An 18,166-nucleotide genomic window follows, 5' to 3' on the forward strand; every position below is an offset into this window, starting at 1 on the left:
TAAAACCAGGATTTGTGACTAGTAGATGTTTGTTTCTTTGTTCACTGGGGTCATTAATAGTGCCTGATGTTATTATGATGTGTTCTACATCCAAGTATGCCTGATACTATGTGTGAACTGTATCTATTCTCCTCTCTCATTCCTACATGATGCTGATGTCAGACATACCATGGGTGGAGTAGAGGAGGAGGGGGTTAGATGTAAAACCAGGATTTGTGACAGGTAGATGTTTGTTTCTTTCTTCACTGGGGTCATTGATAGTGCCTGATGTTATTATGATGTGTTTTACATCCAAGTATGCCTGATACTATGTGTGAACTGTATCTATTCTCCTCTCTCATTCCTACATGATGCTGATGTCAGACATACCATGGGTGGAGTAGAGGAGGAGGGGTTAGATGTAAAACCAGGATTTGTGACAGGTAGATGTTTGTTTCTTTCTTTACTGGGGTCATTGATAGTGCCTGATATTATTATGATGTGTTCTACATCCAAGTATGCCCGATACTATTTGAACTCTATCTATTCTCCTCACTCATTCCTACATGATGCTGATGTCAGACATTCCATGGGTGGAGTAGAGGAGGAGGGGTTAGATGTAAAACCAGGATTTGTGACTAGTAGATGTTTGTTTCTTTGTTCACTGGGATCATTGATAGTGCCTGATGTTATTATGATGTGTTCTACATCCAAGTATGCCTGATACTATGTGTGAACTCTATTTATTCTCCTCCCTCATTCCTACATGATGCTGATGCCAGACATTCCATGGGTGGAGTAGAGGAGGAGGGGTTAGATGTAAAACCAGGATTTGTGACTGGTAGATGTTTGTTTGTTTGTTCACTGGGGTCATTGATAGTGCCTGATATGATGTGTCCTACATCCAAGTATGCCTGATACTATGTGTGAACTCTATTTATTCTCCTCCCTCATTCCTACATGATGCTGATGACAGAGATTCCATGGGTGGAGTAGAGGAGGAGGGGGTTAGATGTAAAACCAGGATTTGTGACTAGTAGATGTTTGTTTCTTTCTTTGCTTCTTGTTGGTGACATATGATTGACAGCCTGGTCACTGTCCACTCCACTCCATATTAATAGAGTTGTTAGTATTTGGACATTAGGGTTTGTACAATTGATTATGACTCCCTCCTCTAAAATTTTCCTAATGGAATGTGACAAATTACTTGCTCGTCTCGGCTTGACAAAATTTGCTTGCCCCCCTCAGCCTGCCAAAATTTCCCCTCCCCCTTTTGCATATGCCAAACTTTTTGGGAACTTAATTTTAATCTTAATTGGTCTAGCGAGTATATATTTATCAGTGAGTATATATTTATTGGATTTGACAAACAAAAATCTAACCAATAACCAATATTAATTGGTCTAGGTATAAAATGCAAGTATACATGTAGCAAGCTGGGAAATTTACATATATGAACATTTTTTCTGCAATGTTGTCTTGTGCGGATGTGGGAACCTAACATTTGGTATGGATAGAGGTGTGCATCTCAAAACATGTTACCCTATGAAAAAGGCTCCCTTTTCTAATAATTTTGCTGCCACTTGTAGAAACTTTGTGCCAATTTTCAAAATACAGACCAATGTCTAAAAATAATTTTTGATACAAAATTAACTCAATTAACTCATATCAAACAATTTTCATGAAAGTTATACCCACTGGAATAACACCACTGGAATAACACCTTCCTCTATATCTCATATATGTGAGTACCCCCCCCCCCCAAGTGTGCCCCCCCTTCCTCCCTGTTTGTGGGATAGAAGTGTAAGATTCTGATCCTGCATGTGTCTGCATTGGTTAAAGATTAGTTGATGCATAGAATGTGAATTACTGACAGGGTGCTATATAGACTACATCAGATCAGAGTGACATCAGATATGTTACATGATAGCTCAAATTTGCACAGTGGAATGTTATGGTGTATGCCTGGTTTAATGTGGGCCATAACAGAAGTAGGTATTACATTGGTATGTGTGAATGTAGCCAAAGATATTTTTATGAGAAGACATTTTTATGACGTATTGGAAGTAGACAAAGAATGAGCCATTCCAGTTGAAATGCATACACCCCCTATGGAAGACATGACATTAATCTTTCACACAGGGAGTGTGAATTTCAAATGAGATAACTTGAGTTGGTGACTCCATATAAAATCTACACCCCCTATTTTGAAGATTAAGGTCATGTCTTCCATAGGGGGTGTAATGGATTTCAAGTAGAATAGCCCTGTGCCATTTGCAAATTACTGTGAAGATTGTAAAGTAATGTTATATCCTATTTTGAAGTTATCACATGACACTTTCAAACAGGCCTGTAGGCAGAATTTTTTTCGGTGATGAATTTCCAACATGTGAATCTTTACCCATCAAAATATTTGTTGCATGCAGTAAGTGGATTTCACCCACTAAAATGACTATTGAGGGTTATTTTGACATGAAAAAGTGGTCCATTTGGGTTAAGTTGTCTTTCTAATTTGCACCTACTTGTACCTTTTTACCCTGTTTTAATCTGAAATGTGGACTTCTTCGTAGATACATACTTTCCTACTTGGACCTTTTTACCCAGTTTCAATCTAAGAAGTAGACCTTTTTTGAAGAGACATATTGTGTGTGGGGGGTGCAACTGCACCCATTGGGCCTGCTTTCAAGTACAAACATTCTTATCCCAATTCAGTAGCATTGTGAATAGCCTTCACATTGTAGAAGAACTTGAAATTCCTTCACATATTTACGTGGAAATGATATAACAGATTGATGGACACATATCCCGACATTGATGTATCATTGCCTGGAAATTGAATGGTACAACAAATCACATCCGTAATACCAAGGAGAGGAAATGAGGGGCCTAGAGGGGGTTATGCTGTAAACACGTTGCAAGTGAACTATATCCTATATAGCAGCCCTATAAGCTAAACTTAGCTTGTTGTTGCAGCTATTAAGTTTCAAATGTTCAGAAGTGTATTTGCTGAAGAGCTCCATGACAGATCATTTAATTTACTTTGCATGTTTTGAACTAGGCCTACTATAGGGGGGGGGGTACATTTTGATGATGTCACCGAGCACTAGATGTGTGATATTGTCAGGTGACACAGAGTGCCAATGGTGCAGGGTTGGACAGGGAAATACTTGTTCTAGTATTTTCTACCACTAGGATCCACAACATGCTCATCTATCAGGGGCACAGTTCTTAAACCCCAATACATGTGTACATTTATTGAATGACCTTTGAAAATGTGGGTACACAAACTCATACTCTGCAACCTAAGGTCAAATTTTGTACCATGATTGTTTAAATGAAGTTATTGAACTATATGCCATTAGGATGATGCCATTGTGGTCCATAGTGTAATACTAGGAAATATCAAGAAGTGTTAACATTAAATTTGTGTAATGTTATGTCTTAAAAGGGCATTTCGTGATCCACAGCATCATCCCTCTGATTATCCCCCACTTTTCACAAGAAAAGTTGAGATTTTGATATCACTGGAAACCTCTGGCTACATAATTTTTATTTACAAAATATTTCTTGCAGATTAATTCGTTTAGTAAAGATATCGTGACATTTTAATTTAATTTACATGTATTTATATATTTATTTATTTATTTATTTGAACAGATGCTTTTGAATCAGCGGCACACGCCTAAATTGGTGGTGCGTTCATATAAAAGACAAAAAATACATTTAAAACAACAACAACAATAACTCATAGGAAACAATTTAAATATAAAATAATGTACAATGTATAAAAGATACACAACCCACTCACCCCACCCCCACGCTCTCATCCCTCTCACCCTTACTCTCCCACACCCATATCACACATATATACCCTCACACACATGCACACCAAATCAAACTTATGTATATAGGTCTATATTACAATAATTGCAATCAAAATTATTTACAATCATATGTACATAGGTAAATCAAATCAAATCATGCACACCCCCACACTCTCATCCCTCTCACCCTTAATCACCCCCACCCATATCACACATACATACCCTCACACACATGCACACGAGATCAAACTTATGTAGGCCTATATTACAATAATTACAATCAAAACTATTTACAATCATATGTACATAGGTGAATGAAATCAAATCAAATCAAGTTATAAAGTACATTTGATAGGCCTACAGATTTTACCAGCATCATTATTTGTATTAGGCCTATAGTGAAAAAGATTTGGAATTATTTTGAATTTTAAACTATATTTACAATCATATTATATGTGTACAAGAGAGTCCTATATACATAGGTTTACAAAAACAAATTATAAAGAACATTTAAACAAATTTCACTAGCATCACTTTATCAGTTAATTTTATATTTCCTTAATAATCGATGATCTATATGTCCACGCATACGCTTTTAAAAAGGATTTGCAAAATATATCGAAACAATTACCACCTTCTTCCCAACTTACGGGGGTACCTAACATGAAACATATTTTTATATCTAGATCACCTACTATGAATGTTTACCAGGCCTCTAGATTTCGGTCACCGAGATCGCGCTCCAGCTTTAAAATACTCTTCAGAACGAATATTATTCAGAGAGCTGCAAGTGAAAAGGAAGTGTCTGAGGTCTTCAATGCTCCCTTTACAAAGAGAACAAGATTTGTCCATGCCCTCGTTCCATCTATATATTCTGCCATTTAGGGGAAGGATGTTAGAACGTGCTTTAAATTTCAGGTTGGTTCCTTTGAAATCAGTTTCTTCAAGAAGGTACTTTTCCAAAATAAGAGAATTCTTGTATTTAACATAATCTGTGAGGGAAGATTTGCTTCTTGCATCTTCACACCATACATTTTCGTAAACAGCTTTGTTGATCTTCTTGAATGTCTTTGCCCATTTTGGATTAAGTGACGAGTTGTAAGTGAAGTGTTGATTCATATTACATTTATCAAGAGCAGTTTTGATACAACTTAACCATTTAAACCGAGTTTGGTTGACATTACGATGATTTAGAGTAAATAAAGTGTTGAAAAGCAGTTTTGGCCATCGGTGCATATCCATTGAACTTAGACGAGCAAAATAAGTCGCCATAAAGAGCAGCAGTCGGACAACACAATTTGTCCCCATGGAGCATACACATAATCATGCATAACTCGCAAAACGCAAAATCGGAATCAACTGAAATTTTGGGAATAAGCTTTTTTCGTGGCTATCTACCGGAAAATGTCATAAAAAGAGGATACTAGGATCACAAAATCCTCCTTTAAAAGTTATTACAGTTTACATCTTTGATTTAAAGTTACTAGCAATCAAATCAGAATATATAAAAAATGATCAAAAATCTATTTTTTTTTTCATTTCTGTAACTATCATAGATGTGCTAACATGTCAGTCAATAGGCCAGTCGAAGATGAACTGCATTTTGTTCTAGTGTGTGATTATTTTAGGAATGAGCGGCAACGTTTTATTCCTAGATACTATCGTAAAAACCATCTGAACTGAAGTATTGCCAATTCATGCAGACTTCTGATAGCAGGATCTTGACAAATTTGTGTAAATATCTGCATGTAAGAAGAGAGATATATACTTTCGTCAGTAGATGTATACGTTAATATTGTTTATGTAGTTTACAATGTATTTTAGGGCCGGAGACCTTTATATACTGAATAAATTTCCCTCATTTGAGGGAATTGAATTGAATTGAATTGAATTGATATTGATAATACGGTCCCTTATTATATTTGTCACTCCCAACTGAAGTGCAATACAACCCTAACTATTGCTCAGTAAAGACACTAGGGTTAGGAAAAACAATCAGACGGACAGTGTATAATATAACTTCTTTTCAAGTAATTTGCACAATCCACCAATTTGATGCCAAATTTCAGCAAAATATAAAGTTTTCTACTTGCTTTCTGCCATTTTAAATTGTTCTGATAAGTTTGATGCAAACCTTGCTCAAGTACTGTTCTTCAAACATGTGATATTGGCAAAACTCCACGCAAATCCCTGCAAAATCATTGGGCCCTGGCCACTTGTGCCAAGTCTTGACTTTGATGACTGCAATATTGTAAGAAATCATGCAAAATTGCAATTTTTGGCCCATTTTCCCTCATATTGCAAAGTAATTATCTCTAATTTTTGAATTTAATTTTTTCCTTCATACCAGATCAAGATGGTGCAGAACCTAGTGGCAACTCAGTGTCAGCCCTGAATCTGTTGCGATTGTCACACTTCACTGATAACACGGCATGGAAAGAACGAGCAGAGAAAATATTCACTGCATTTGAAAACAGACTGAAGAAGATACCAATGGCATTGCCTGAAATGGTGTCAGCATTGTTACTCTATCTGGGCACACCCAAGCAGGTAATATTCTTTGTGTATAGGTACGAAAAAGTGAAAGAGAAAAGTGCCCCCTATCACGAAGGCAAAGAAAAGGGGAAAGGAACCCCATTTCCCACCAAAATTCACCCGTTATTGGGCCAAAATAGTGTAAATACAAATAAAGCCTTTTTTTGGAAGTTCAAAAGACTTTAACATGTACAATCTCTCTAGAAAATGGTATATGTATGATAATACCAGGTCAAAATGATGCAACCAGGAATTTGTTTTTGTCTTTGCCTCCATAGTTTTGAAATATCACCAGAATTAAGGGAAAAAGTTGTAACAACTAAAGATAATTTGTGTTAAAATTTGGCTAAAACATTTTGACTTTTGGTATAACCTTAGCTATGGGTCCATAGTTTTGTCAAAACTAGTGATAGAAATGACTATGGGTTTTGAATCTCGAGCAACACATCCGGCAAAAAACAATTTACCAACACAATTTTATTTGACATTTACATTATGACGTTTAAGGTTGGTCTGAACCCTGGAATTATGGAAACTTTCGGGCCTCATAGCTGCTTAATTATTGGTGTAATGTATACAAAAGTATACATATTTAGAATGGCAAAGAAAAAGAAGTGGGCCAAAAAAAACCTTTTTTGGGGATTTTGGGCCATAATGGGCATTTTGGCCCAAATTTGACCTCACAGATGAACTTATCAAGTGTTTGCCATTCTAAATATGTATACTTTTATATACTTTAGAGCAACAATTTAGCAGCTATGAGGCCCGAAATTTCCATAATTCCAGGGTTCAGACCAACCATAAGTTATTCCTTTAGGCGTCATGTCTGTCGGATTCACCGATTATGTTAAATAATTAATCAAAAGTACAAGGTCAGACTTAGCAGGTGCACACACTGACAAGTGATTGATAATGTGATATGTAAGAAAAATCAGATGAAGAGATATGTATAAGATGATGCTAAACATGACAAGACACTATGGACCACGATAGCCTCATCCCAATGGCATAGTTCAACAACCTCAATTAAACAACCATAGTGCAAAATTTGACCTCAAGTTGCAGAGTATGAATTTTTGTACCCAAAGCTTCAAAGGTCATTCAATGAATGTACAAATGTATTGGGGTTTAAGAACTGTGCCCCTGATAGATGAGTATGTTGCGGATCCTAGTGAGATCAAACCAGGCAGTATAACATATGTGATGTGGTATATTGAAAGGAGACACTTTTGGGCAGGATCGTAAATGGCAAAAAATCTGCCCAGGGTGATTTTTTCACAATTTGGATTTGTTGCAAATTTGTGATGTTAATATAGGTGTTAAAAAAATGTTTAAAATATTGTCTGATAATTTCAGACCAGAATATAACTGGCATCTTGTATTTTTTCAGACATTTTTCAAGGTCATTCCTTTGTCAATAATATTGCCGAGATCTCAATTTCCAATTTTATAATACCATAACTTACGAACTCAGTATCTTCGCTTAGGAATGTCCGATTTTCTTGGGGGGAACCGGCGTTGTGGAGCAAAATATCTCTTTATTTAAGAAATGTAAACCACTCAAAATTACATATGTGCTCTGTAGAACTGGATGACGTCAAATAATATAGCCTGGGGCGATAAGAAATATATCGTTTTTAATAAGAAATTTACATGAGAATGGAATATTATTATGCTACAGGCATTTCACTTCAGTTTATGTAACACCTAGCAGTAAGGTGTATACTTCGTTTAAGAGAATACCAAACAAATCCCAACTCTAATCCTAACCCTAGCCTACCCTTACCCTGAAAGAGCATGAAATACTAAAGGATTAGAGTTAGGGTTAGGGTGAGGGTAATATACTGAGTAAATCACTCGCTGATTTCACAAGAACATTTTTTACAGAAAATCAGCATTCTTGTGGAAAATATTATTGTATTTCCGTCAATCTTTTTAGATAACTTTACAAAACCTCTTCATTGCGTCATTCATAACAGTCAAAATATTCTGCTTGAAATTAGCTTTAAAATGATGTATATCATGTCTATAGTACTTGACATTTAAGTAGTGAAAAATCAATAAAACAGTCAATAAATCCTTTGTTTCCTATTGCTTATTGTTAAGTTCGATGGAGCATATCTCAATAGTGGCACTGGCGACATCCGACATCCGGTTCTTACTTTTTTTGAAATGTGTATTAGCCATAATAATAATAATAATAATAATTCAAGGAAATCCCGCCTATTGTTTTCAGGCGCACCACTGCAACGGCAGTGTATTTCGACAATTCACGCGTCACTGCAACGGCAGTGTAATTTTTTCTTTTTTTTTTTTTTACATGTATAATCTATATCACCATTTCACAAACACAACAAATCTATTACTATCACTGTACAGACAACTACTACTGCCCTGGAACCTAGGGGAAGGGGGTACAGATACCAGAACCGGGGGTGATCCCCTACTCTTTCCGAATAGCTCTGACACTTTTACGTGCACAGGGATGATCGAGAGCCCTCCTGTAAACGGGACCAACGGCTTTACGTGACTTCCGAACCACGGACGAAGCACATACACTACCTATATCTGCACGTGATAAGCAGTGTATGGGGCGAGAAGAAATTCTTCAATTAAATTCTGAGATTAAATTTCTGAACTGAATTGAAGGATTCCTGACCATATAGGAACTTTTTGGGAGGGAAGAGAATTTTCACCTAAGGCAAGCCCAAGGCTCGAACCCTCGTCGATCGTATCTCCCGGCCGGCAGCGCAACGCCTTAACCACTCGGCCATCTCGCCCTCATATAGCTGTAGGACATTAGCCACTACACTGTGCATGTATAATAGCTCTATATAAGAGCTACATTCACTACCATTAATGATCCTTGGTAACAATCATATGTGACCCCTCGGCACAATTGAGCCCTGAAGTCGCCAATAATCATTTTTGAGATATTCAACCAAAATATTCTGCTTGAAATTAGCTTTAAAATGATGTATATCATGTCTATAGTACTTGACATTTAAGTAGTGAAAAATCAATAAAACAGTCAATAAATCCTTTGTTTCCTATTGTTTATTGTTAAGTTCGATGGAGCATATCTCAATAGTGGCACTGGCGACATCCGGGCTCGGTTGTGCCGAGGAGTCACATATCATATATAAATTTAGTAATGTAAATCTTAAATACAACAATTGAATTATTGAAAAGGTTGATGATTTCAAATATCTAGGTTTTAAGTTTGATTATAATATATCATGGTCCTCTCACATTGATTATTTATCTAAAAATGTTTCAATCAAAAAGAATTGGTATTATCAGGCGTTGTAGACAAAAAATGAAAGAGAAAAGTACCCCCGACAAAAAATTAAAAAAATTGGGACAGAAAAGAAAATGGGAATGGACCTGTTTCCCACTACAATTTACCCCAATCATGGGCCAAAATGTGTATCAATTTTTTTGCACGCCACGTATGGACATTGTCCCATTGAAAATAAAAAAATGAGGCTATCACTTTTTCATTCATAACAACCAAACGGAATATAATTTGATTGTAAAATTTCACTGCCATTTATCAGAAAAATATGAGCTTTCTTCTGATGCCAAAATTTCCATTTTGAGAGGAAAAAGTGGGGGATGAGGCTCTAGATTAGGTCACCCATCTTAAATATTATCCACTCCAGATAATCATCCTATGTTCTATTATCTTTAACAGATAATCATCTTATATCTCATTATCTGTTACAGATAATCATCCTGTTTCTATTATCTTTTTCCAGATAATCATTCATGGAGACAAAGAAGCATCTGACACCAAGGAACTCCTTTCTTGCATTCACTCTCAGTTCCTCCCAAACAAAGTTCTTATTCTGTCTGATGGAGATTCCTCTTCATTTCTCAGCACCAAGCTAAATCTGCTCTCAACTCTACAGAAGAAAGATGGGAAGGCGACGGCGTACGTCTGTGAGAATTATCAGTGTCAGCTGCCTGTCAACACGGTGGCAGAGCTCCAGGAATTGTTGAAACAATAAAGATTTTGTGAGAAGAGACAATCATGCAATGGACTATTTAAACCTGAAGACGTATAATTTTGATGATTTTTATGATCACTGAATGGGCCTTTAAATACAATATTTCATTACTTAAATTTTTAGATTTTTCTTTTTTTCTTCCAAAATGATAATATGCAATCATTATGAAAGTTCCCAATACATTTGGACGCAAAAAACATTGGGAATTTGCAAAGAAACAACATCATAAACTTCACCTCTATCACTCGAAACATCTCGCACTATTTGGATTAGGACAGCGAGTGCGGCCTCAGAGTTAGTCTCTTACGCGGTCAGTTTGGTTACGACATAAAATCATAATCTAAAAATTATGATTTTATGTTGGACCAACAGAAAATCATCCCGTTTTACTACAAATAGGGCGAATTTGACAGTTTGCTCATAGATTTAAGTTAGAACATGTGTAAGTATTACAAATATGCCAAAAAATTGGGTTTGAAAAAAATAAAGGTAAATTCTGTAAAAAGATCGTACAAAGGCTTTAATACTACTGTAAAAGTGGTTATTTTCGCGTGTGTAATTTTTTCGCACTTTGCTGATTCTGAACTATATTGCTTGTTTTTAATCTCATGATTTTGAGTTTTCTTACATTGACCTATACATTAAAAGAACATATTTGTGTTGTTATTTTTCACAGTAGATGTGTTTTGCGCAAAAAGCACAAAAATTGATGTACCGCGAAAATTTCTACTTTTACAGTATTTCATATTATTTTTAAATGAAGTGTAAATATAATGTAAATAGGTTATCAACATTGCTATTGGGTTATTCCATTTAAAATCCACACTACCCCTGTGGAAGATTTAGCTAAAGTCTTCCACAGAGGGAGTATAAGTTTTAAATAGAATAGACAGTTGGGTAACTTCCATTTGAAATACTCACTCCAGTTGTGTAAGATATATGTAAATCCATAATACAGAGGGAGTATGGGTTTTAAAATGATTAACCCTGACCAATTACATTGGAAAAACATACTCCTCTGTGTTAGATATATCCAAAACCTTCCACAGGGGTAGTGTGGATTTCAACTGGAATAGCCAACAATTATTGTGTATTATAATAAAAGGGATTCTTGGACTTTTTCTGAGTAAAACTTGCTCCACCAACAATCAAAGATGATAATACAGGGTGATTTAAAATGAACTGTACCCAACTTCAAAAATTAAAATAAAATACTTACCGACATTTTAATAATTTGTGCTTGTAAGCTGTAACAGGATATTATGTTTTCTATTACTGGTGAAAAAATCATGTCTTTACCTCTAATGGTTTTGAAGAAATAAACATTCTTAGAAAACACACCAAAAACGATGTTGCACACGGATGAGTATTCTATTCAAACTACCTGTTCTCGGCATTCTGCTCATTCAACTGCCCTCAAACACTTTTAGTTCAACATAAATTAACGCGTGTTTATTTAAAAATGAAAATAAGATGAATTGTAATAAGTAAATACAATTAAAATTAAAACTTACCGACACTTTATATTGCAAGCTGTAAGAGGGTAGTAGTATATGTTTCCTATCATTGGTGAAAAAAATCAGGTCTCAATTACGAGTATATGGCTATTGCACCAGCACCATTTCTATTTGAATTCAAATTTCCCTCTACAATTTCAAGTCAACGGGTCCTTTGTTCTCAATGTATTATTTAACATGTAATCTTTGCAAACCTGATATTGTAATTGAATATTAATATTATTGATTTAATAATGCGAAATAAGATTTGTCTTGGTTTTGCTGTACATGTGTATAGTAATGGTAGTTGCAGTTTGTTACTGCAGTAAAGAACACGGATAAACCTAGTTCCGTGTGTTGGTCTAAAAATGGGATGATAACTTGAAAATGCAATATCTTCTGACTAAAACCACTTATTATCGAAATTCAAAATTTCTACTACAGAACACTTATCCCTGCTCTCTACTATAGTTTTTTGATATATACAATATCCGCAAATAATGTAAAACATTTGGGTGAAGTTGGGTACAGTTCATTTTAAATCACCCTGTATCTTGCGTTTATCAGTTTTATGAAATTGCAAATAACTCGCTCTTCAAGTGGAAGCTCTGATTTATTATCGAGTATTCAGGTCTGGCAATTCACTAATCCCTTTAAAGGGGTATTTTTGTGATTTTTTTACATCCTGCTTGTAGGGTCCGGGTATGGTCAAATAGATATCCAGGAAAATGCTTATTTCCAAAATTGTAATTGGTTCGGACGTCAGGGTGGATGTGGGAGTGATGCAGAGGCATTTTTCCAAAAACTTTTGGGCAAAAGATTCAATGTTTAAAATTTAAATTTAAAAAAAATGAATATATTGTTATAAAAACATGCAATTTGTGATCAGATGTTGAGATTTGACCTATAAATGGAAGTCAATGAACTGTACAATGGACCATTCCAGTTGAAATCCATACACCCCCTATGGAAGACATGACCTTAATCTTCCACACAGGGAGTGTGAATTGCAAATGGAGCCACCCATTCAGTGTTGTCTGCTTCAAAATGGGCTATTCCAGTTGAAATCCATATACCCCCTATGGAAGACATGACCTTAATCTTTCACACAGGAAGTATGAATTTCAAATCAGGTTGCCTGAATGGGTGACTCCATATGAAATCTACACCCCCCCCCCTCCGGGTGGGTGTTGAAAGTCATGTCCACCATGGCATGGGGGTGTATGCTTTTCAACTGGAATAGCCAATGAGACCAACTATGGTTTAGATTGTGGGTTATTTTTGTCTTCTTCAGAGAGTGTTTATTTTGATACAACAAATATGTGCAACTAGTTGAGTATTTCAGGGTCCCTATACATAGTGGAATTGTTAGCATTGGCCAAAATCATGAGGAAAAGTCATAGAATTTTTATTTTACTTATGGAAATTCCAGAGAAGAGTTTTAAGTATGTTTTTATATTTGTAGGACTGGAATTTTGTTATTTCATCTTTTTTGATAAGTTTTGGAATTGGGGTAATCTGTTTAACGTCCACACTTCCCATGTGGAAGGTTTTGAAACTTCCACAGGGGGAGAATGAATTATAAATGGAATTAGCATAACTCTATTTGAAACTCTCCCTTCATCGGTGGAAGATTCAATTTGTATCTTTCTCAGAGGATCCTAGTGTATAAAATTCAAATGCAGTTTTCACACCACAAAATCAGGTCTGAGCTAAATGGCTGGTTAAAAAATACAGTGTTTTTATCCAAAGGATTGAAAATGAAATCAAAAGTGGAAAAGAAGGCTGATCTACACGTTTTTTGTTTGTTGTTGTTGTTGTTTGGGTTTTTTCTGGTTTTTGTTTTTTTGTGATAGTTGTACTTTGTGGATTATTTTCTCAACATCTAAGCATAAAAAGATAACAATTGTTACAAATCTGATATCACATTTTTTGTTCTACACCACCTGATGATGTCACTACATAGAGGTGGTGCGATATTGTAGGATTTACCAAAAAATGTTGGTTATATGATAGAAGAAATCATAAACATACGGCGAAATGGTGATTGAATGAACCTGGGAGTTTTAACACAAAAATGAATAGGAACTTGATGATGTGGTGTGAACCTGGAACCCTGAATTTCAATATTTACTCTGGTTGTAAACCATACTATTTATCATGTTTATGGTAAAATAATGTAAGAGGGTTTGAGAAGAGGAAGCTGTGTGAATGCACAAATAGTAAATAAATAATAAATATTTTATTAATACCAAATCATAACTTTGATGTTGTGTGTATTATTATCAAATCATAACTTTGATGTTGTGTGTATTATTATATAAATTTAGTTACCATGTTATACGACTTGTATGTCTGCTTACACCTGTCATGGCATAATGGGGTTTATCCATATGTGATGTTAAGTGTCACATATGGATCAATGGATTTTAAACCTCAGGTGGAGGAGGGCACTCAATGGGCTATTCCAGATGAAATATATACACCCCCTATGGAAGATCACTTAAATCCTCCACACAGGGAGTGTGAATTTCAAATGGAGAAATGTCTTCCAAGTACCATAGAGGTGTATGGATTTCAACTGGAATAGCCCAATGTTCCCTGTGCATCATATGGACATGTAATTCATATCGCCTTCTGCCATATTATATAATGTCACCAAAGAGTATGTTATGTGATCAAAAAAGAGAGTTATGGAGATGGAACATGGCCAAATATGGTGCAAACATGGTCAAATATGGTGCAAATAGAGCATGAAATGACAAACATTTTGGAGAAAGTGTGAAATCGGTGGCATGCACATTAGCGCCAATCCGGCTTGAAATGTGCAGGGGGGGGGACACCTCGCCAGAATTGTTAAAAAGTGGCTGAAAAGAACAAAAAATGGGTCATTTTGCCAAAAGGTGAGGGGACACCCCCTCTAGATTGATGCCCATGGGTATGCATAAGAACTGAAGCTAGCTGATTATGGGGTCATGGGAGTGAGAGATGAGTGTGAAAAAGGGATTCTCAGTGGCATAGCCTGACCTTTTTTTTTTTTGTTTCGGTGGCATGTAAGGGGATGCAACTTTCAAGGGGGATTGACAAAATGGGCTAAAAAATACAAAAAAGGCATAATATTCTTAAATATCAGGGTGGCCAGCTTCCCATGGGAGGGTGGGGAGACTTTTCATGGGGGGCAGCTTCCTCCTTTCCCCTGGCTATACCACTGTTCTCACCATGGCACATACCCATACAAACCAACCAAAGAATGGTCCCTCTTCATTATACCCTATATATCTTGTTCCTGACCCTGGCCCTCACTGTAAAAAACAACAGATAACACTTGATAAACATTAAAATGTGTTTCTATTGATATTCTACATGTAAAAGTATAGGAGGCGTTGCATACGATTAACACATCTACTCTCTTAATGTAAAAGAGTGAAAATTCACTCTTTTAGAGTGAATTTTCACTCTTACAAAGAGTGACTCTAGGAACCAGTCCTTGAAGAGTGAAATCACTCTTTGTAAAGAGTGGAAATATTTCTTGCTTTCTCACTCTTAAAAAGACTGAAACCCACTCTCAAAAGAGTGGAAATGAAATGACTCTCACTCCAAAAAAGTGAAACTAATCAATCTTTTTAGAGTGAATTATATTACTCTCTTGTCACTCGAATAGGAGCCAATTTTACTCGATAAGAGTCAAAATCAGTTCACTCTTGACAGGGAGTGAAAATTTCACTCTTTTACATTTAGAGAATATGGAAGGATTTATTGATAGATTAGTTAAACTTAAACATGTTTATATAAACGTGTTGGAGTGTTTATATTTTGATCGCAAAAACCTCTTTAAATGTGTTATGGTGTTAATCATATGCAACGCCTAGATGCTTTTACGTGTTGTAATGTTTATTCAAGCCATAATGTCTGATTTGCTTCACAGCGATGCCCTCAATTTTACTTGGATTTCTACTATTTGCATAATTATAATGCCCAGTGGAGTACTAAAATACCATGTAACCGACTAAGTCTGAAGTGAAAGAGTGAATATCACCCCCAAAAGAGTGAAAATCGGCACACCTAAAAGAGTGAAAATGACTCTTAAAAAACCACTCTTTCAAGGTATAATGTAAGGGATATTACTCTTTTTGAATAATGTCCCTTATATCATGTCATATATCATAGGCCTCTTATAGGAGTGGTTTCTACTCTTTTGGGAGTGGTTTCCACTCTTAGTAGTGGTTTCTACTCTTTTGTAATGATTTTTATACTCTTCTCACTCTTTTCCTTTTGAGAGTTAGTTTGTTACCGGTACTCTTTTATAATCTGCAACTCTAACCTCATAGTGAGACCCAAAGAACCCAACCCAAAATATAACACTGATTGTTATCTTAGCCAGTATCTTTTCCACCGGGCAGGGGGAGCCTGAGTGGCGGCACCAGGATTGATGATTGCTGATTCTACCCCCCCCCCTACAAACTTCTTTATGATCATGGATAATTTGTCTTCTGGAACCACCAGGCTGGTTTTAGGCACCTGCTTTTCTACTTTAGATCTGTTTGATGGTACATGGGCATCAGTGGTGCATGGTGTGACCAGTATTTTTTCAGAGGGGTGGTTGCCACAGCTTGGGGAGGCAACTTCAGGCTAGGCAACTTTCAAAGGGGCACAATTTGACGAAAATGTATTGCAATAAGTATCAACTTTTTACTATAACAGGGCGCAGGGCGGCGCTGGTCAGTTTCATGTCCATCCCTTCAAGCAGTTGTCTCGGTCCCAGCCGGTTTGTGTTCCTCCGTCACTTGTTTAGTGACGAAGGAGCACAAACCGGCTGGGACCGAGACTATTCAAGCAGTGGCGTAGCGTGGGTCATCCGATTGGGGGGGGGGGCACCGGGTCTGATGGGGGGGCACCTGGTGTGATTGGGGGAGCAATCTACAGTGGTAGGGTATTCTAAAAGAAATCCAAAAGCCGTTTTACAGCCATTTTCCAATGGGATTTAAAAACATTTCAGATCGATTAGGTGGGGGGGGGGCGTGCCACTGCCTTCAAGTGAACATTTTGTTCCAATCCTACCCAGGACAATATAATAAGGTGTCATCGGAATTGGAACTGATATTTTTTTATTAATAACAATTTCCTCATCAAAGTGCTAAATTTTGACACAATTTAGGCGATATATTATATAAATTATATATACTTGTCTTTGGTATTATACATAACGTCCATTGGCCACACCCTCGTACTTTGAGAATGATATAATCGTTTAATCCATGATCCTATAATATAGCCATGATTTACGATCTTTTAAAATGTATTAATTTTTTGGCTAAGAATAACCAAATTAGCATAATATGTGATTTCCCCCATCAAAGTCTGCATTGACTCCACTGATCGACAGGATCAAGACTAGTCACTGGATTTTCTCCCTGGGATTTTCTGTACAATTCAGCGTGTTTTTTTTTTTTTTTTTTTTGGACTGTTGCTTACTAGGGTAAAAAGGCAGTAGGATATAACAATATTATGATATAGGCCTACTACTACAGTTGCATGTTAGAACTATGAGCAGATGTAAATGACTAATAGCTACCTTTATTTACACAGTCTGGTAGTTTGATAAGGGAATCTAAATTTGTTTAGGAAAGCCCAACTCTCATATAACAGGAAAAACTGTTGGACAAGGAAACGTCGTACTATTACCTGTATTTACCTGTGTCAATCAGCTCAGGCCTGAATCAGCTGATTGATGGACGGTCACACGCCCTCAATCGTATCGTAACTTTTTTCGTTCAACTGGCTAATCAAAGTCCATGTAGTCGTGCCTATTTGAATTATGGGGGAAAATCTTGGCGATGCTAAGATATTTTATTTAAATTATTATTGCATGGATTAAAAATGTATTAATTAATCATAAACATCACTATTTTATCCCAGGAGATATAACTAATATAATAAAAACACGGACAAAAAATCCTAGTATTTGTAAAAAATTATATATATTTACGCACACCCCTATTATTAAATGGATGAAACCATTTGGTGGTGCACCTGTCGTGGGATTCCATTTAGTGGTTCCGCTCGTCGCAATGCTTGTTTATCCATCGTAATTTATTGCCGTGGATAAAATTACACGGTACTCATCAAGATACGATCCACGTTGGGTATGGGAAAATCGTGCGAAACAGCTAGAAGTGCTGTATACGCCGGTAAAATACCAAAACAGTACGGCGATGTTTTACGCAGAATTTCTCCTAAAAATTGCTTAATTTTACACTGAGAGGAATATATACCAGCACGGACTATACATTGGAATCGTTTTACAAGGACACCTACATCT

General features: G+C 36.2%; 1 protein-coding gene across 3 annotated transcripts in view; it reads left to right on the forward strand.

The window, feature by feature from the left end:
• The window catches only part of LOC140164194 (spermatogenesis-associated protein 20-like), a 115,093-nt gene extending 104,419 nt beyond the window's left edge, over nt 1–10,674 (forward strand). For 2 of the 3 annotated variants that reach the window (XM_072187438.1, XM_072187439.1), the window contains exons 15-16: nt 6,154–6,353; nt 10,100–10,673. In XM_072187438.1, the coding sequence (XP_072043539.1) occupies nt 6,154–6,353; nt 10,100–10,351 (452 nt within the window). In that variant the 3' untranslated portion in view covers nt 10,352–10,673. Of the gene's footprint in view, nt 1–6,153; nt 6,354–10,099 lie in introns of all 3 variants that reach the window. The other variant, XM_072187440.1, reaches the window with a different exon arrangement.
• The last annotated feature ends 7,492 nt before the right edge of the window (nt 10,675–18,166 follow it).

Source organism: Amphiura filiformis, chromosome 11, assembly GCF_039555335.1.
Source record: "Amphiura filiformis chromosome 11, Afil_fr2py, whole genome shotgun sequence".
In the NCBI taxonomy this organism is placed as follows: Eukaryota; Metazoa; Echinodermata; class Ophiuroidea; order Amphilepidida; family Amphiuridae; genus Amphiura; species Amphiura filiformis.